This window comes from Panthera leo, chromosome C2 (assembly GCF_018350215.1).
Source record: "Panthera leo isolate Ple1 chromosome C2, P.leo_Ple1_pat1.1, whole genome shotgun sequence".
In the NCBI taxonomy this organism is placed as follows: domain Eukaryota; kingdom Metazoa; phylum Chordata; class Mammalia; order Carnivora; family Felidae; genus Panthera; species Panthera leo.
In genome coordinates this window covers 80288352-80309350 of record NC_056687.1, presented here as the reverse complement: position 1 = coordinate 80309350, position 20999 = coordinate 80288352, and the positions used below count along the sequence as shown (strand labels likewise).

General features: G+C 46.3%; 1 protein-coding gene across 2 annotated transcripts in view; it reads right to left on the bottom strand.

Moving 5' to 3' along the window:
• The window catches only part of MASP1 (MBL associated serine protease 1), a 60983-nt gene that overhangs the window by 24726 nt on the left and 15258 nt on the right, over positions 1-20999 (bottom strand). For both annotated transcript variants that reach the window (XM_042956145.1, XM_042956144.1), the window contains exons 3-8: positions 9631-9808; positions 7425-7556; positions 5075-5271; positions 3403-3550; positions 1958-2076; positions 897-975 (exon numbers count right to left, since the gene is read on the bottom strand). In XM_042956145.1, the coding sequence (XP_042812079.1) occupies positions 897-975; positions 1958-2076; positions 3403-3550; positions 5075-5271; positions 7425-7556; positions 9631-9808 (853 nt within the window). The remainder of the gene's footprint in view (positions 1-896; positions 976-1957; positions 2077-3402; positions 3551-5074; positions 5272-7424; positions 7557-9630; positions 9809-20999) is intronic.

Here is a 20999-nt window from a genome sequence, read left to right as displayed (position 1 = left end):
TGAAACGGGGGTGGGCAGGACCAACTCTTGCCTTTTCACCTCTCCCTCCTAAAGCCAACCCTCTCTTTGCCCCTTCCCTTTCTTCCCTTCCCACCCTCCCGTCACCACACCTCCCTTCCCCCATGCTGCCATAATGAGTTTCCTAAAACTGTGGTCTTCACAAGTCTCTAACTGGAGCGACCTGGGTAGGGGACAGGGTGGTGGCTGGTAATCTATACTTTCACAGTGCACACTAGGTGATTTATGTGGAATATATTATTTGAGAAACGCCCCAATGTATTCTAAAGTATGAAAGCTAGTTCAACTTTTTATTGCACATTTGAGGTGAAGGATCTTGTGCATGATCACGGGGTGGGTTAGGAGCAGAGTCAATGCAAAATCTCAGGGTCTCAAGAGCCAGTACAGAGCTGTGCCCCTGGCCCCTGCTTCGCACAGTTCTACTGACCTCACAGCCTTTCCTGACGGGCCCTAAATCATGAGCTGTTGTAGAAACCTTAGTGGGTATGGCTGATGACCACATAGAGATTGGCAAGGTCATTTGGCTCTGGGCACCGGTGCTAAAATAGTTTCCTGAATTAGTAATTGCCAGAGCTAGTTTCAGAGCTGGGGACAAGCTACTTCTTTAGCAAGTTTGGCAACTTGCCTGCAGGCAGAGGTAAAGTTAGTATTTGGGAAGTAAACCGGGACCAACAAGAAGTTTCTTTTGGAATCCTAATGTCGTATTCCCTAAACAAACAATAGTCTTTCGGTCCAGCCCTCACGTGTCTGCTGAGTTACTGGCCCTACCCCTCGTTGAGCACACCCGTCAGGTTTTCACCCTTGTGTGGTCTCTGATTGGAACCCACCAATGCTGGGGAGCTCATTATCCTTATCATAGACCAGTTTTGTTCTCTTACTTTTACAGGTGGGAATCTTGTTACTCCATGTCCCATCCTTCAGACACTCGATCTGGAATGTGTCCATCTCCACATTATCCTAGGAAGAAACAGGAAGAAGATGTGGCAAGAGGGAGGAGGGGTGGGGTTGGTGGTTGTTCCCCAGTACAACCGGCTCAAATTCCATACCCAGTTGTCCTCGACTAACATTTTCCAACCACTGGCTTCCAAGGGCAAGCTTGACTTCATGGAAAAGACAGACTCTGAATTCATGGTGCCCATTCCGACCGCGGAAAGGGGCAAGGGCTGTGTGTGAGGAAGGGCTGGGGCAACTGTCCTGGAGGGGAAATCTGTACCCTTGACTCTCTTTCCAGAGCAGGGCCTCTCAAATGTGCATAAGCATCCGTATGCCTAAAGGCTTTTGCACAAACTGCTTGGCCCCACCCCCGGAGTTTCTGATTCAGTGGGCCTGGCTTGGAGACTGCTGTTTGCATTTCTAACGAGTGACGTGATGCTGTGGTGGGGACCCCACGTGGAGACCCATTCCGTGAGAGCTCCTCCAGCTTGGCTCGCGCTGGACTCACCTGGGTAACATAACAGAAAAACCAATCACTGGCCCTGCCCCAGAGATCCCGCTTTAATTCATCTCAGGTGAGGCCTAGGAGGTGCTTTTGTTTCTATTTTCCAAGGTAGCCAGGAGGCTCCTGGGAAGAGTGAGCCATGTGCCACCTCTCAAATCTCTGCTTCCCATCCCAGTTTCCCCCAATCGGCCTGACTGATGAACTCCGTTAAGGTTGTTTGTCCTGATTGTAGGGCTGAACGGATCTTGATTTGTTTTTGCAATTCAAACCAGCCCAAGGTATGATAAATGACTTTTGTGCCATTTCTAGAAGTGAGAGTCTGGGATGCATGCTTTGGATTATCAGAGGGCTGGCATTTCTGGAACATGCTGGAGGTTTATGGGGAAGTTGGTAAATACTGTGGAGGGGCCATGGCAAGCTCCGGGAAGCCCGTCTGGCCTGGGAGGCACAGGAGCATCTCTCTGGCCTGGTGGCCCTTCCTCCCCCAGCAGGACCCTGTACCTTTAGCACTTTGTAGCCTGTGTCACAGCTGATGAGCACCTGATCTTTGAAGGAATACTTGGCTTGCAAGGGCTCGATTTTCCCGTGGACAGGAGGTTGTAGGTCTGGGCACTCATTCCCTGGTGGGGAGCAATGAAAGAGCGGTGGGTGAGAAAACAAGGAAAAGGCTGCATCAGGTGGCGAGCCCCTGCAGTGCAAGGTATGGTGCAGGGGAGACCCACAGAACTAGGTGTTGGGGGTCTGTACCTACTAGGTTCTGAAGACTTATTCTGGAACCTTGAGCAGGTCACTTTCCAACTTGGACCTCTATGTCCTCATCAGTAAAATGAGCGGGTTGGCCAAATGATTTAATCACAACACATGGTAGGAAGGATATTAAATGTCATTGAGTGCAACCCTTGTCTGAGGCCTCCTTTACAACATCTTCCGTGGTAGATGTCAAACATCTATTTGCATTCCTACAGTGACAGGGAGCTTAATACCTCCCAAACCTGTGCCTTTCCTACTGGACTCCTCTGGTGAAAGGAACAGTGTTTTCCTATTTCACTGAAATTTATATCCTTGTCATTGGCACTCACTGGGCAAAGTTTATTCTCTTGGGCAGCTCAGTATGACTTAATCGCTCTTTCTCCCCAAGACCGTTCTTCAGAGTGTTAGAGAGAGACCGTGACCATATGCTTCTGAGTCCGCCCTTCCGAAGCCTAAATTGGACAGGATTCCCAGGTCTGGCTCCACCCCTGACATTTTTTCCTGGACAAATTCTCTGTTAATACACTCTCCATTCCCCTTCCCAGAACCAGGCATTGATGTGATAATGCAGGCAAGGCCAGGATATCAGATCTATGAGATCAGCCACAACCAGTACCCTCTTTTTCCTCGGCTTACTGCAGACCCCTGGGGCACATGGCTCTATCAGGCTTTGGGCCAGGACTGGCTGCCTTGGGGTACTAGGGAATGAGGCCTATGGAGGCTGCCAGTCTGGGGGCCACAGGAGGCAAACCGCCATAAGGAAACGTTTTGAGCTATAGGCCCACACTCAAATTCCTGCCCCAGACTTGGAGAGGGCTGAACTGGGAGGGTTCTCTCCAGGCCCAATGAATCAGTGTGAAACAGTAGAGTTCAGGAAGTAAGTTTTTTTTTGTTAGTTAGTTTGTTTATTATTGTTCTTGTTTAAATCTCTTTATGTGATTCTGAAGTGCGGCAAGTTTGAAAACTATGTCTAGTCTAATCCCACCATTATTGCTGCCCTTGCCCCCATTTCCTGGATGGTAAACTGAGTCAGGAGACAGAATGTATTTGGCCCCAACCTCCTTTATAGCGGAGCTGAGGGTCCTGTCACGTCCCCAGAGGAGTCCCAGGCCTGCATCCCTCATCCCTCAGCTATTGTCCCATGAGGGCTGAGCATGGTGACTAAGTGTGACCCATGGGGGAAGAGGCTGTATTACCTGTTGCCCTGTACGAGAGCCTCCAGCCCCGGTTCTCACCAGAGTTGTCGCTGCGGAACAGGATCTGGACACTGTGGCTCTGGGTATTGATGGGTTCTGGGGCTCTCTCTCCACAGAAGGGCCCCCAAACTTTTGGGTCAGCTTTAATCTGTGAGGGGCAAGATAGAGAAAAAGGTCACATCTGAGCTGTGGTGGCAGCTGCTGGGACCATCTCTGTACTGAACCCTGGCTTTCTGGAAGCTTCCATGTGAACCCATAGTATTCACTCATGTTTTTAGCGGGCATTAGCATTCACCAAACAGTTCCATCTCTACTCTCTCACTTGTAGATTACAATGGACTTGGAAGTGGACAAGGCAGTCCTCTGCTCCAAGATGAACATACTATGTCTCAGAATGGGACAGAGTCCTGTCTAGGTGCATAGGATATAAAAGGCTTCTGCTCTTAAAGAAACTGCAGTCTAGTCGAGGATGGAGGCGAGGGGGGGACTAACAATAAATAAGCAAAATAATTATAAAAAATAATCATGATGGTGTGTGTGTGTGTGTGTGTGTATATATATATATATATATATATATATATATATATATAATACAAGTATATGCTATATATTTCTAATGTATGTAGTAAAATCTATGTAACCTATATAATTCATCATTTATATAATAGATAAAATATTTATTTGTTTATTTGTAGACAAAACTTTAAATAGATGGTCAGGGAAAGTTTCTTCAAAGAGGTGACACTGGATTTGAGACATGGAGAATGAGTAGAAGATTGTCACTTGAGGAAGAGGGAAGAATACTTTTCAGGCAGAGAAAACAGTATATGTAAAGGTCAAGGCCAAAGGTGGGAAAGAGCCCAGCATTAAGAGCAGGGAAGGAAGCCAGAGTGGCTGGAACAGAAGGAGTGCCATAGCATGAGGTTGGAAAGGCAGGTATGCACCACATGATATTGAGGGGTTTATGTTTACTTCCAAGAGCAGTCCTAATTGGATCTGGATTTTATAAAGATCAGCCTTGATGTCATGGAGAACAGACTGTGTAGGGCAAGGCTAAAAGCAAGAAAAACAGCTAGAAGCCTTGCCACGGACCAGGAGATAAGAGGGATTTTCCTGGAATGGAGTCAGTGGGGATGGAGAGAAAGAAGTAGGCACTATTAGCTGATCTATATTTCCTGACTACCAGGTATGGGTCCTTCCTGTGCCTCTAACTCGTGTTTTCTTCCACCTCCGAGGACCAGGACTCCTGACCCTTCATCTGGTGACTTCCACAATCTTGGGTGATATCTCCATCTTGTCATCTTATTGTGAATGGGGGAAAAGTGAAGCCCCATGAGGTTAAGTGCCTGGAGAAGGTTTACAGCATAGCTCCTGGGATACTACGCGTGGTAGGCAGAAGTCTAAGATGGTCCTCGTGACCTTCACCTCTGGTGTTCCTTCATGGTGATATCACGTGACATGGCAAAAGGGATTTTACAGGTGGCCAAGGAGCTAGTGTTGGATCAGGGAAGATCCCTAGGCTGGAGCTGATGAAGCTGGTAGACACTATTTTAAGTAATTTTTGGTCTTGGTCTTCTATCCTGGGAGAAACTGGAGGACCAAGAATATCAATTTTCCCAATTCAGCCAAGATTTCCCAGCATGGCCAGGGCAAATGTCCATTGTAGGCTTACCTTGATGTAGTCATAGGGGCAGGGCACCTCAGGGTGGTCCTCAATGTCGAAAATGTCCTCAAACTGGAGGCTGACCATGAAACCCTCCTCTAGCTCTATCGTGTAGAAACATTCCGAGCTCTTAGGATAAGGGTTGGGGAAGTCGGGGCTGGTGATCACGCCGGTCCTCTGGGTAAAGAGGTTATCACTGCACTCCACTGTGGGAAACATACCAGAGCAAAGTGGCACACTACAGCCATGGCCACAGCAACCCCTTTCTCATCGGTTACTGTATGACTTTCCCACTGGTCCTGAGAGGCAATGGGAAGGCATCATTAGCCCCATGTTATGGATGGGTAGACTGAAGTTCAGGGAGAAGTGATGTATCCAAGGTCACACACCTCATAATATTCAGAGTCAAGACTCAAAGGCAGTGACTGTGATAAACCTTCTCATCAGCTTCTCTGGTATTGGTGTGGGGCAGAGGGGGTCTGAGAAGGAAAAGTTTTGAGATAGACTGGTAGGGGGAAACCTCTAGACCTCCTTTGTCTGTTCTCCCCTCAGCCCAGAACTCCATTAGGTCTCTGTTCAAAGCCTTCCTGATCCCTCATCCAACACGGGACACTCACACATATCCGTACTCTCTGGCCCCTGACCTTGTTCTGTTTCTCCTCATGTGGCTGACCACTGCTTGACATTATACAATATATTTGTTGGGGGATTTTCTTGCCCGCAGTAGACTGTAAGTTCCCTGAGCTCAGGGATTCTGCTTTGTTCGCCACTGTAGCTGCAACCAAGGATCCAGTGTCCTGGGACCCTGGCCATGGCTTAGCCCTGCCAAGGCCCTTTATCTGCCACTGAACCTTTGTCCTTGGGCTGACCCCTCCCAGATCTGGGATGTCAATCCTTTCTAAACCCTTGTTTATCCTGCTCATTTGAATATGAGAAAATTATGGCTCAGAGAGGGGGCATGGCTAACCTAAAGTCCTATAGCTGTGAGCTGCAGAGTATGGTTAGGATGAGGCCTCTTGAATTCCCACCTCTTTTCATTTCTTACCCCAAGCACTCTCTGGGGGGTGGCATTTAGCCCATGGAGGCTTTTTCATTTTTTTAGGCAGGGCTACTCTTTTTATGCATAATACACAGACGGGACATACAGTATATAAACATATATACGGTATTATCTGTGGTATTAAAATTTCATGGGTAGGGGAAATTAGGAAGATAATGTTTTAAAAGGCTCCTGGAGGCAGAGGAGAAAATGAAAACAAAGACCGAGAAGCCTTGCTCATTCTTAGTCCCCACCGGACTCAGTATGTAGTAGATACTCAATAAATACCTACTGAATAAAAACCAAGGAAAATACAGCCCTCTTGAAGAAAACTCCTGTATGTGCCTCCTTTATACTGATGGATCACATGAGGGTTTTATTCAGAAGAAAGTCGAAATTTTTTAAGGAGGAAGGAAAAGAAGTCTTGTTTCCAGCCTTTCTCTCCTCCAATGATCCCCCACTCAGCTTCCAAGTGACCCTCCTAAAACACAGGTCTTTACCCTGCAGCCATACTGATCTGATGGCAATGCCCCAAACATGCCAAGTTCTATCAGGACTCTGAACATTTGTTCCCTCTGCCTGGAGCACTCTCCTTTTCCTTCTTCTTCCCACTCTGCCAAGGGCCACCATCTCTGGGACATGTCTGCTCACGGTACCATGCAGACTTAGGTCACTTGTGCTGAGCCCACAGCATTTGCTACATTTCACCACTTGCTTCTGTGCTGATAACCCCACGAGTCAGGGAGGCCCTCATGGAAAGTGGCTGAAGTCTTCCATTTCTCCATCCTCGCCCTGCCCGGAGGTGGCAGCAGGGTGAGCGTGTTGATTAAGACAGGAAACCAGAGATGGAAGGAATGGGGCATGTTCCTCACTGTCTCTGTCTTTGCCTCTCTCCTTCCTCATCTTTTCTCTGGACTGAGGTTCTCTCGATCACAGAGGAACTTGTGAGGCCAGGGGAGTGAAGAGGTAAAGGAACGGCTGGGTGAGGCCGGGTGCATGGCTGAGAAAGGACTGGGAACCCAGCTTTTCCCATAACTGAGGCCAGGCCAGTTACCTACAGTAGGAGAGCAGAAGTTCCTGCTGTCCAGGAAGAAAGATGGCCTAGAGGCTTCACAAGTGTGGTCCTTTGAGAACCTGAACGCAGACTTCCCGGCTGGCGGGCATTTCAGCATCTTCAGGCATAGGGTATCTGAGGCAGAGCTCTCTGGCTTCATTTTTACTTGTTTCTACTCCATATCTGTTCCGCCTCTGAGCCTCCCCTAATCTTATTGAGAAACATGGCACAAAGTGGTGATATACGGAGTCATCCTTGGGCCCCACCTCGGCAGGTCCTGTTGTCCGTGTGGAGGAGGTAGCCAAAGCGGCAGGAGCAGTAGTAGCCGCCGATATAGTTATGGCAGTAGTGGTCGCAGGACAGCTCCTCGTCCTCCCGCTCAGTGCACTCGTCTACATCTGCAGGGCAGGTAGAGCCTTTTGGTCAGTCGGTCCATGTGGGACTATGAAGACAACAGCCATGTACAGAGCACACAGTATGGGCCACTCCCTGTGTTAGCCTCACATAAAGCCCCAAAGTAGCCATTGTCTCCATTTACAAATGAGGCAACTGGAACTCAGAGAACGGAGGCAACTTATCCAAGACCGTCAAAAGCCAGGTTCAAGGCCAGGCGAGCTGCCTCTCACGGGTGCCACTACCCCGTAAGAGTTGTGATAATAGCAGGTAGAACTCTTACCATCCCCTTTCCACAGACGATGAAACAGACAGTTGGGGCCTTTAAAGAACTTACTCCAAGTCATAGAGATGATAAAAGGTGGAGTCAGTATTCACACCCAGGTAGGGTAGCTCCAGAACCCATTCTTTCTTTCTAGTCCATGCAGCCCCTCTCTCTCTATATATATCCCACTTCCCTGGGCAGTGGGAACGTAGACATTAAAAAAAGGCATGTTCTCAACCCAATTTAAAAATTTGATCATGCAAGGGCACCTGGGTTGCTCAGTCAGTTAAGCACCCAACTCTTGATTTCAGCTCAGGTCACAATCTCATGGTCGTGAGATCAAGCCCCACATTGGGCTCCATGCTGTCAGCTTGGAAGCCTACTTCGGATTCTCTCTCTCTTCTCTCTCTGTCCCTACACCACTCCCACACTATTTCTCTTTCAAAACCAATAGATACACATCAAAAAAATTTTGATCATACATTTCCCCCTAAAAGCTAAAAGAATGGCCAACAGGCACATGAAAGGATGTGGAACATCACTAGTCACCAGGGAAATGTAAATCAAAACCATAATGAGGTACCGCTACATACCCCATCAGAATTTTAAATTTTAGAAATTAAAAAATTGACATCAAACTCTTGTACATTGGTGAAGGAATATAAAATAGTACAAAAACACTTTGGGAAAGGCCTGGTAATTTCTTATAAAATTAAATATACACCTGCCCTATGACCCAACAATGCTGCTCCTACCTATTTACCCAACAGAAGTGAAAACATATGTTTACAAAAAGAGTTTTACAAGAGTGCATAGAAACTTTATTAGTGAGAGTCAAAAAACAGATAGAGTTCAAGTGTCTACCAGTGAGAGAATGGATAAACAGACAGTATTATATTCATACAATGGAAAATTACTCTGCCAGGAAAGGAGCAAGTTACCTATGCATTGCAACATGATTGAAACTCAAAAACTTTATTCTGAGTAAAGAATCCTCACTTCCAAAATATATTTTGTGTACGTTCATTTATATGGAGTTTAAGAAGAGGCAAAACTCATCTATAGTGGAAAAAAAAATCAGAACAGTTGTCACCTCTAAGGTAGATGGGACCAGACTGTGACTGAGAAGGAGCATAAAGGGACTTTCTGGGTTAATGGTAAACCTCAACATCTTGTTAGGGGCTTGGGTTACACACAACATAAAATTTTTGAAACTCAACAAATGTACTGAAGGTTTGTGCATTTCACTGAATGTACATTTTACTTTATTTTTTTAAATTTTTTTTAATCGTTTATTTATTTTTGAGACAGAGAGAGACAGAACATGAACAGGGGAGGGGCAGAGAGAGAGGGAGACACAGAATCTGAAACGGGCTCCAGGCTCTGAGCTGTCAGCACAGAGCCTGATGCGGGGCTCGAACTCAAGGACCGCGAGATCATGACCTGAGCTGAAGTCGGACGCTTAACCGACTGAGCCACCCAGGCGCCCCTGTACATTTTACTTTAAAAGAAAGGAAATTGTGAATAGATATTGAACTTCAGCAAAATGAAATGCACGGGTAAGTATTTAGGAAAAAGTGTACCACTGTCTGTCTGCAACTTACTTTGAAATTCATCAAAAAGAGGGGATTAATAGCTAGATTGAGGATGGATAGATGGGTAGATATGTGATAAAGCAAATGCAGGAAGATATTAATGGCAGAATCTCTATGGTGAGTATGTAGGTGTTCATTGTAAAGAAACAAGCATGAGGTACTTTTAATCTTTAGAGAGAAGGGGAGACCTGGGGTGAGCCACCCATTTCTCCAACTTACCTACAGCCATGTAGTGGGCATCAAAACCCGTGAATCGCTCCTCATTGGAGAAATCTGACCGGAAAGTGATGGACATGAAGGAGCCCGGGGAGAACACTACTTCCTGGCCAGGGGTCTGCTCCGTGTCTGTGGTCTCCCTGCCACAGAAGGTTGCCAGCACCTGCTCTTCGGTTTCTACCTTTGGGATCAAAGAGGAAGGGAACAAGATGAGTAGCTTCCAAAATTAGCTTCCCTGCTGGTCTCTAAACGAAAAGAGGGAGGGGCTGCCTACGAACAGACCAGGCAGCCTGGGAAACCCAGAGAAAGAGGATTTGGGACTCTGGGACTTGAGGAAAGACCCAGTGCAGGTTAAGTCCATGTGGCTGCATAGTCACTGCCTCATTCCTTTGTTTAGGTCCATCAGAAGTAGCTTGACATTTGTCATCCTATGGACAAAAAAATGACTCATCTGTCAAAACTAACTCACTATTAGAACTCAGACTTAGATAACCTCACAGATGGATTCCATATGCAACAGAAACTGACCACATTACCAAAGACGAGAAACGAACTCCGAGGCATTCACTGAGCATTCAGTGTGTGCCTGCCACTGAGTAAAGCATGGGAGCTGTGCCTGGGGAGCCAATATTCAGACTGATGAAAACACAGACAGAGCTGTTATACGGTGTGACAAGTGCTTTAACGGGAACGCAGTCACTGGGAACGCACTGGCACTCAGAAGATGAAAGATCCCATCAGAATGGAAACTACAGGAGAACGAGACTTTGTTTTCTTTGTAGATGTGTTTTTAGTTCATGGAGCAGGACCTGGCACCTAGCAATTACCCAACAAATGTTTGTTACCAAGAACTAAAGTGTGAGGCTCTTTCTGAGAACAAGAAGCCAGGGAGTCTGTGGGAACATAAAGTCGTAGGAAAGGTTGAAACGAGATTATGACTGACTTTGAATACCATAAGAACACTATGTGACTCTTAATTCTGAGTAAAGAAAAGACACTGGAAACTTTTGAACAGGGAAATTATATAATTAGAACTATATTTAGTAGGTAGTCTTAATAATTCAGAAATGACTGGAATCATCCCTGAAACATTTGTGTTTGTGTTAAGACTCAGATGCAAAAATTACCTGTTTGCTAAAAGAATTCCCTTCCTTGGAGGAGCCAGAGACCCTGTGTAAATTCAGAGACCCCAGCGGAGAGCCTAAATTGGGTGCCTAAAGCTGATTTTGTGTGAGTTTGGTTTGGGAAGTACAATATGGTAGCTGGTTGGTATGTTTATTTGACTATGAATACTTGGCCTACCTACCACTCTATCATTACACTGACTGGATTCTTTTGAGGCTGTATTTGTGTTTGCAACCTCTAGATTGACATTTTAGCCAAGATGCGTGAGAAAATCTCTTACCAAGAATGATTCTGATGCCTTTTAAAGTCATTAAGGGAAAGTTCTCAAAGGCTCTGCGTACCTCTAGTAGCTTCTAATGCATTCATTGTTTTGTTCATTAGCCTAGTATGTCAGAAGTATCTTGACATTTGACACTTCTGTTTTGAAACTAATGATTTATTTATTTAAGATAAGTGGGAGTTTTAAAGAAAAACAATTTGCCCTGGCAACAAAACACAAGGACAATTAATCACTAACTTTGGGAATTGAAGTGTAAACAGAAGATGAGATCATGGCTTTGCTGTTTATTCCTCTTCTCTGCAGATACTAGCCAAACTCACACCAGCCTTGTTACTGTAGAATGTACCTATCTGTACACAGTCACTTCCTTGACCACCATGGCTTGTTTGTTATTTTGGTTATCTGAGTTTTCCAGATAGCCGAAGTTTTACCTGACCATAATTAATAATAACCATCATCATCATCATCATCATTATTATTATTTAGTGTAATGCTTTTTAAAGTGCTTTATACAAATCCCTGCTTTTGTAGGTGAAACATGCTAACCCTTTCTTGGCGACCCAAGGACATTATTATGAATGTCAATCATTCTGGGGATATTGAGTTGTTTAATGTCGCATGCCCTGCATCGAATATTCCTGGACTATAATGACTTTGCAATTCTTAGGTCTCCTTTATGTAGTGTTTTATTTTGTGTCTTTTTAAAAATCAGTTTATTAACTGAAATATGTTGTAAAATGGAAACCAGAGTAAAGGCCTAGGAAAGGCGTGAACTGGAGGACCCTATCTTGGTGACCTCTAACTCTGAGTTCTAATATTGATAATATAAGATATCCTGACCTGGCAGTTGAAGGTCCTGAGCTCTCTATTCCTGACTCTACCATAAACCGTCGCAGGGCTGCCTCCTCTCTACTCTCAGTTATCCACCTGATAAAACAGGGGTTTGAACTAGCTGAGCTATATATATGTTCTCTTCTAATTGTGACATACTAGTATTCTAACAAATTGTTACACCCACACATTCAATAGGCCAACTGGAGGATGGTGAGCAGAATTTTCAAGACACCAATTGTTTTCTGCTGAAGAACTTGGTGAACTTGAACTTGTTTGTGGTCTATAACCATGCCATACAAAGTCAGTTAGTTAACGAGTAGTCATATGACTTGAGCATTAACACTTCCAGACTCAGCAGCTTCCTGCTTGTACTTTGGTATCCCCCAAAGTCTCTTGGATCCTATAGTGCCTGGGGCATGGACACTTTCAAGTGAAATCAACCAGGGATAACGTGGATCACGGGGAGACATAATGAGGGTCTGTGATAACAAACTCCCTCATAACTTGCAGGATAAAAGACACTTTCATGATGGCAGATAAACAGTCATCATGTACAGAGCCACACTATTCCAGACAACAGGTAAGCATGTTCTGGCTGAGGCCCATGGGAAAATCTCAGCCATCTATATCTTTAGGAGCAGGGGATAGAAGGCTCTGGAAGCCTGGGAATTCAGCCTGCTGCTCAGAATAGAGTCCTGGAATATCAGAGCTGGGAGAGAAGGACCTGTAAGAGCTATTTCAATCCCCCTCCTTCTAGAGGAACCTGAGGTCCAGAGTGGGCCAGTGACTTGCTCAGGAGTAGACAGATAACCATGAGCATTTCCTGATAGCACTTTTGCTTTTGGAACTATTCTGACCCTGGAGAAAGGAACCCACCAGCCCAGAGAGTACATGACAAAAGACATAGGCACTTTGCCAAACAACTTTTCTGGCTCGAGGGCCTCTTGAAATTTTATCTTGGGGGCATGGACTGTCTCCCAGAGAGGATGTGGCTCAGTGACAGCTCCAGTCATAACCTAAACAGAGGGGTCATTGACCTTGGTTAATATTTGCAGCCCCTGCTAAGAATTGTAAAATTCTACAAAAATCATTTACCTCTGAGCACAGGCAAAAGATTGAGCCCTGGCTTCTGTTTGGACTGTCCCATTTCTAGGGTCATCATGTGAACATGATGATGGGAAGTACCTTATCAAATGAAGACACAAAATTCATAATAATAGAGAACCATCTGGCCGGGGATCACAGACTCTTCATTTTTCTATTTCTTATTATGGCAACCATACCCTTTCAGGCTATTGTTATTTAGGGCCCCAACACATGGATGCATGTCCTCAATTTGTTTTCTTTCAACTCAATTCAAAAAATATTTATGTACCAAATTCTGTCTGGACTGTAATGTGGAGGATGCCAAAAATTACTTATTTGTTGCATGAGCTTAATGAGCAAGTCCCCTGCCTCTGGGAATGTGAAATTTAGTAGGACAGTAAGATAAGTACTCAAATGGGTATGTGTTCAGGAACTGTCAGGGCATAGTTATAGCAATGAAAGATAGGAAGCCCCAGGGGTTTAAAGAAGGAAACAAATTCCATCCAGCTGAGGGGAATCATAAAACATTTAGGAAGAACAGAATGTTCTTTGAACTGAGGCCTGAAAGATGAATAGGAATTAGGGAGGTAGAAATAGTAGGTAGAGTTGGGGAAAGCAGGAGGAGCTTCTAGGCTAAGGGAATAGTGAAGTCCCGGGGGTATTCAGAGACTCAACCATCCCTCCTTTCCCATCACCACCTGCCATAGGAAAGGTGTTGAGGACAGGGAGCTGGGAAGAGAGATCTAAGGAAGAGAAGCCAGGGTCTGTTTTCTATGAATTTTCAACTTAGTAGAAACAGCACAAACCTTGGCAAAACTAAGACAGGCCAGCAGATATTTTAATTAGGCAGATATTCAGGAAATGTGCTGGATTATTCTGCGGTCAATTTAGTTAATCTGGGAACGATATTTCTCAGAATCTCCCTTTCTGTATAGCTCCAGGGTAGAGGGGGCCAAAAGAGAGGCTTGTGTGAGTTTAGAACACAACAGTCCTTACTCTCTGAAGGCTGTTTTGTGATCAGCTACGGAGAATGAACAGACATAGATGCGCCCAGTGGGTTCCCACTTGCCCTCACTCTCCTCCACTCTGCAGTCAGCGCTTCTTTCCAACTACTGGCTCTGCTGACCAACAGTGGCTCAGACCCACCACCCACTCTGAACAGCTTCCACCTCTGTGGGTGGTTCAGAGGTGTTCAGAGTCAACAGCTTCTTGCAGACCTCTCCCCGTGGGCCCCCCTTCATGGGCCTACTTTGGCTTCCTAGAAGGTCTTGGATTCTCACATTCCCCTGCAGGTGCCAACATCTCCACCCACGTCCGGTTTTCAGGAGCACTGATTAGTGACCATGGTCCTCCGGCTCCCCAGTTCTGCTTTCACTTTCCCAGCTTCTCCTCTAGTCATGTGATTTCTGAGGCCCCAAATAGCTCTTACGTCTCATTGCTCACAGAGCAATTTCTCACTCTGCTTTCCTCACTGAACTCTGGCTGATACAGGTACCGGCTTCAGAAGTACGGGGCTGTAGCAAACAGGACCCTTGGCTTGGGTTTTGGGACTGGCTAGCAAGTAGAGGTTAGAAGAGCAATGAGCAAACCGCCACAGGGGGAGCTTGACAAAGACAACCTGCGTCACGTAGTGGCGAGACGATTGGTACAACCTGCCCGTGGCAATGTAGATGGCAGAAAAATGTACACAGTGCACTTGTGGATCTGCTAAGGAGATCTCTGGACAGTGTTGAAAGCGTCAGTATGTGTTTCTAGCTGTATGTGGCAAGGCGCTTCTGGAAGGAGTAGTCCTTCAGTGTGCAAGCCTTGTGACTTGCCTTGACAAAAGGCATGTGACATGTGGAGCTGGTGTGCCACTTCCAAGGGGCCCTGTGGCTCTTGCAGGCATCAGGGGGCCTTGTAGCTCTTTCCCTGTGTGCCTCCATGTGAGGAAGCCCTGTCACGCCTACTGGAGAAGCAAAGGTCACACAGGCCAGAGAGGAATTATCCCAATTGAGGTCTCTAGACCAGCCGGCTGACAGCTACCACCATTTGGAAGGTCATCTTGGACCTTCCAGCTTCAGTTAAGCTTCTAAATGACTAGAGATACTCGAATGATCTCAGGCAAATCCAGCCAAAGACCATCCTGTGAGCCTAGCCCAGACTTCTGACCAAAGGATCTGAGCAAGTAAAATGGATGTTGTTTTAGCTACTAAGTTTTACAGTGGTTTGTTGCACAAGAATAGATATGCTATGGGGAGTAGGAAGCAATTTGGGACAAAGGGAAAGAGTGACATTTATGAAGTGATACTTGGAGAATTACCATCTCATAGGTTCTTGGGGCCTTGAAAGCTACTTGGCTTGACTCCTTATCTCCCTATCACACCCCTATCAAAAAATCATGCCGCCTTCTTGAGATCAATTGCAAAGATGAGAAACTCAACTACCTTCTAAGACAGATCAGGCTGTTTGGATTACCCTCCACCTACAAAGTTCTTGCTTGGCCTCCTATCTGGGAATAAAACTTAGGGGAAGATATCCTAAATGTGGAAAAACCTTTTGTGACAAAGATGTTTCTAGCACCCATGTATAATGATAGAAAACTAAAAAAAATGGTAAATATCCAATTCTAGGGGAAACAGTCTAAATGAGCCTTAACTTAATAAATATTAGGCATTAATTATCACATTAATGAAGAATTTGCAATGATCTGGAAACCTTCCTAGTAGGTTAAACATATACATGGCGTAATTACCACAATGCATTATGTCGAAGAAATGCATTGAAAATAAAAAGGAGAAAGAGTTAGAGCAAACTGTTAACAATGACTAGTGGAACTGCAGGTAATTTTTCTTTCATCTGTTTCTATATTTTAAAAGTATTTTAAAAAGAAACCTGGGCCCAAAGCTACTTCCTTCTCATTCTACCAGTGGCATAAAATCGGTCAGTTTAGGTCAACAAACACGGAACACAGAAGAGCGGCAACTAACCCAGCCTGGAAGTTCAGGGTTGGTTTGTGGTCCCTCTGTCTCTCATAACCACCCGAATCTCTGGTATGGTGACTCCTCCCCACCCTGTCACCTCCTCACGTTTTCTTCTAGCCCTTGGGTCCCAACAGAGCTGAAAAAGAGGTGAGGCTCTTTGCTTTAATTCCACACAGATAATATGGTAAGAAGTAGAACTCTGATTAAACAATCAAGAAACTCAGAATAACTAAAATTCACATATGGAAGTGCATAAATTGTTTTTGTGATCATGAAGTCCAAGGGGGAGTCAGTGGATGGTGTGTAAGTGGATGGAGGAGGGGAGACAGAAGAGTTCTTTGGTGTGGAGTTCTTGGAGACTGGGGGAAGAAATAGAAGGGGGAGAGAGAGACAGATTGAGAGAGAGAAAGCAAGGTGGGGGCATATAAGAGTATAGTAAAAGCATTTCTGTTTGGGTTTGGTTTCTCAAGAAAGTGAGTTGAGTTGTGAATTGCTTTCAATTTTTAAATTTCTCTCTCTCTCTATACACACACACACACACACACACACATATATATCTATATATCTATATATCTATCTATATAGATAGATATATATATCTATCTATATATCTATCTATATATCTATATATCTATCTATATCATATATATAGATATATATATGAAGTGTTTGTTTACTTAGAGAGGGAGAGAGTGAGCTCTAGCAGGGGCGGGGCAGAGAGGGGGGGACAGAGAATCCCAAGCAGGCTCTGTGCTGTCAGTGCAGAGCCCAATGTGGGACTCAATCCCATGAATCATGAGATCACGACCGGAGCCGAAATCAAGAGTTGGGTTCTTAACCAATTGAGCCACCCAGACGCCACCAAAATTTTTCCTTTCTTCTTCTTCTTTTTTTTTTTAACGTAATCCCTTACTGACACTGGATCATGTGGGACCTCATCTTTACATGAGTTGCACATGAGTCTTCACCAGTTATTAGATGCTGGGAAAATCATTCAAACTCTCTGCGTTGTAGGTGAATTGTGGCCCCCCCTCCCCCATAAGATATATTCAAGTCTTAACCCTTGGATTTGATTCGACCTTATCCGGAAGTAGGTCTTTGCAGATGTAGTCAAGGTAAGATGACCTCATACTGGCTTAGGGTAGACCCATAATTCAAAGACTGGTGTCCTTATAAGGGGGACGTTTGTTCAGAGACACACACAGAGTCAAGTGTGAAGGCAGAGGCCGAGACTGGAGACATTCTGCCACACACAGGGAATGCCGGGGATTGCAGTCAACCACCAAAAAGCCAGAAGGGGCAAGGAAGGATTCTTCCCTAGAGCGTTCAGAGGAAGAGTGGCTTTGCTAACACCTTGATTTCAGACTTGAAGCCTCCAGAGCTGTGAGACAATACATTCCTGTTATAAGCCACCTAGTTTGTGGTGCTTTGTGATGGCAGCCCTAGGAAACGGCTACGCTCTGTATACAGGTTTTCTCATCTGGGAAATGGTGACAGCGATAGCGTTAATATCACAGGACTGTTGTGAAAGTGACATGAGTTAATACGCGTAGAACACTTAGAAGGGCTGGAATCTAGTCAGCTCTCAGGATATCAGTGAGAAGAACAAGACTGCTGAGATCCGGTCATCCAAGATGACCCCCTTCTGCACTCCCTGCTGGGTGGGCATGGGTAATTTCACTGTTTGAAGAAGAGGGAGAGACTGGAACTGTCCCCGTATCCCCTCTGGTTTCCAATTTCACACCTTCATTCCCGATCTCACTGAAGCCATCAGCACAGACTTCTCATCCTGTGAGGCCCCAGAGCCCAGGCCGATGGAGAGGGAGGGGCACCTTGAGACCCCTCACAGCCCGGCCACTTCATTTGGCAGGTGGTGTCTATCTTAAGTTCCTTTGGCCCTCTGCACTCGAGGCGTCTCCTGGCAATCCCAGGAGGTGGGTGACAGAGGATATTACACCGATTTCACAGAGGAATGTGAGGGAGCTCTCAAAGTTTCCATCCCGCAAGGGAATATGAGTCCAGGAACCTCCTCACTTCCCTGTGTTTCAAAGGACTGTTCTATTCCATGGGGGAAGGGAAGTGGAATAAATAGTTTCAAATAGAGAGGGAGGGAGTCAAACCACAAAAGACTCTTAAATACAGAGAACAAACTGAAGGTGGATGGGGGCTGGGGAGAGGGAAAATGGCTGATGGGCATTGAGGAGGTCACTTGTTGGGATGAGCATTGGGTGTTGTATGTAAGCGATGAACCACGGAAATCTACCCCAAAGACCAAGAGCGCACTTTACACACTGTATGGTAGCCAATTTGATGATAAATTATATTTAAAAGACAAAAACAAAAACAAAAAACAAAGGATTGCTCTAGATGTGGGAATTTAGGCCGGGGATTCACTTGCAGCCCTGGGCTAGGACTTCTGACTCGCAAGAGAGTGCTCTGTGCTCCTGAAGCCACCCTCTCAGTAAGTCTATCACCTCCAGGGACCGGGCCAGGGCTCGACAGCTCAATCTTCTACTTTACACACTTGTCCAGATTTCAGTTAAAGATCACGAGAAGGAGCAAATTACGGGTACTGGATTCCAGACAAGAGCCTGGGACTGGAGAAGAAAGGAGGTGTGTGTGTCCGTATGAGTGCGTTTTGTGTATTGCATTCTGGAAGCTCTTGAAAGCCATGGAAGTAAAATAGCACAGCTGGTGGGTCTAAGGCTCAAGTTGGCCTTTCCCGAGAGGGGCTGGAGGTTGATGCTTGGGTTTCAGCCAAGTCATTTGGTCATAAGGTAATAATAATAATAATAATAATAATAGTGATAATAGCACTGGTAACAGTCATTTCCCTCCTCTGTGTGGAACTTTCCAGCTGACAGGTATTTTCACCTTCTTTATTATATTTGCTTCTGCTGGCTCTCTTGCAAGGAATGCACTTCAGGCACACATTGTGATTCTGAGCCCAGAGAGGTGACATGAGTGCCCAAGGGAACACAGCCTAGGAGTAGCAGACCTGAGACAAAATCCTGATATCCTGACTTCCAGCCCTGGTCCAGTCACTGGAACCAGAGAACCACAGAAGGTCAGAGATAGAAAGGATATGAAAGGCTACCAAGTTTATCTCTTCTCTTTCTTACGTGGGGAAAGTGAGGCTCAGGGAAACGGAGTAACCCCTTCAAAGCCACATGGCCTGATAACGGCAGGGGTGTGTCCCATAGTCCCAGTACGGTGTTCTTACTTATGTGTTCATCACAGTAAAAAGCTCCTAACAGAACTGGGTAAGCCCCTAAGAAGGTATTGTGTCCATGGAAATGGCACACACCATTAACGGCGTGGGGGCCTGAGCCATGGCTGGCGGGTCCTCGGAGTCCAAGACTCCCACTGCTCCCGGGAAGGATTGCCCTTTTGCAAGAAGGGCTCTGGACAGAAAAGGGGATGGTCTCCAGGCAGCAGGAGCATGGGGAGAAAAAGAGGGCTGGCAGGGAGGGGCTCTAAGAGCCTGGGAAGCGGGGCGTCCCGCAGGTGGGAAAGTGGCAATGCCCACTGTCCCAGCAGGAGCGGGGTAGAGAGGGGGTAGGCGGGAGAGTCTGGGAACTGGGGCTGGGCAGGAGGGCCAGGAAGGATTCACTCTCTCCAGCTTGTGAAAGACTCCCCACCCCGTGCCTTCTGGAACTTCAGAGCCAGGCTCATTCACATGCAAATCCTCTCAGAGACTGGGGGTGGGGGTGGGGGGGGGGCTGGGCCTCAAACTGTTTGGAGCCCGAAAACAGTCCAAGGGCAAGAAAACACAGCAGGGTTGTGTTCTGCAGCAGAGGCAGCCTGGCTCAAGGTATGTCACAGTCAAGCTGGGGGTGTAAGCCGTGATTGAGTAAGGGCTGAGCGCAGCGAAGGGGCCTGCCACAGGCCAGGGTCCCCAGGCAGAGTTCCCAGGAATGTGTGAGCTGGCATATTCTTCTGCTCCTGCCAAGGACCCTGTCCAGCCCTGGCCCTCATGAACATCCTCAGATCTTCACGGGAAAACTCCTGCAGAGCACAGGAACAAGGACCAAAGGACCTGGGTGCCCGCCCTGCCTCTCATGGCATGTGTCACCCTAACCTCCCCAGACAGTAGGGTGGCAGAGCTGGCTGCCACCAGTTTATAAGTGCAAAGGGTCAACTTTTCGGAGATTTTGCAGCCGGTTGTTAAAACACAGCCATCGTTAACAATTCCGTTTCAGAAAGTTGCAATTAATTAAATTATATTGGAGACAACTTCTACAGAAGGTCATCACCTCCCATTGTCAGTATTTAACTGGTTACCTATGCCCTGGAGGTAATGAGTGTCTAGGGTACCTGAATGGTGAACGGTGTGTGAATTCTGAGCATCTCTTCTCCCTGCCCTCCCCGCCTACCCCCAAGTCCAGAGCCACTTGTTAATCATTGACAAGCACACCTCTGTCATCAGGCCTCAGTGTTCACAAGCATCTAAGGTGGGGGCAGGATGTTAATAGTGTCCTCTAGGAGTTGAGAGGTCATGAAACACTGGCATGAAAACAGCTTGTAAAGTCTGTCATTGCTGTGGGCGCTGAGCAGGGACCCTATTTCCCAGCCGCCTGGTGATCTGGCCATCCTTCCCAGCTCCCTTCCTGCACCTGTCTCCATTTCTCATCCCTGTACCTCCTGCTCCGGTCACACTGCTTTTCTTGCTGTTCTTTAGACAGACTGGCCACGTGCCCCCTTCAGGGTCTGCGCCCTGGCTGTTCCTTCTGGGTGGAAGGCTTTTCCCCAGCAAGCCACATGGCTAACTTCCTCAACTTCTCCAAGTCTTTGCTCAAGGGTCACCCTGTCGATGAGGACTACCCTGACCGACGTGTTTATTTATTTTAATTTTGTATTTTTAAAAAGTGTGTATTTATTTATTTTTGAGAGAAAGAGTGTGTGTGAGCGAGTGGGGGAGGGGCACAGAGAGAGGGGGACAGAGATCCCAAGCAGGCTCTACACGGTGAACCCGACGTGGGGCTCGAACTCACGAACCATGAGATCATGACCTGAGCCGAAATCCACAGTGACACTTAACCAACTGAGCCGCCCAGGCACCCCCTGACCAACGCGTTTAAATC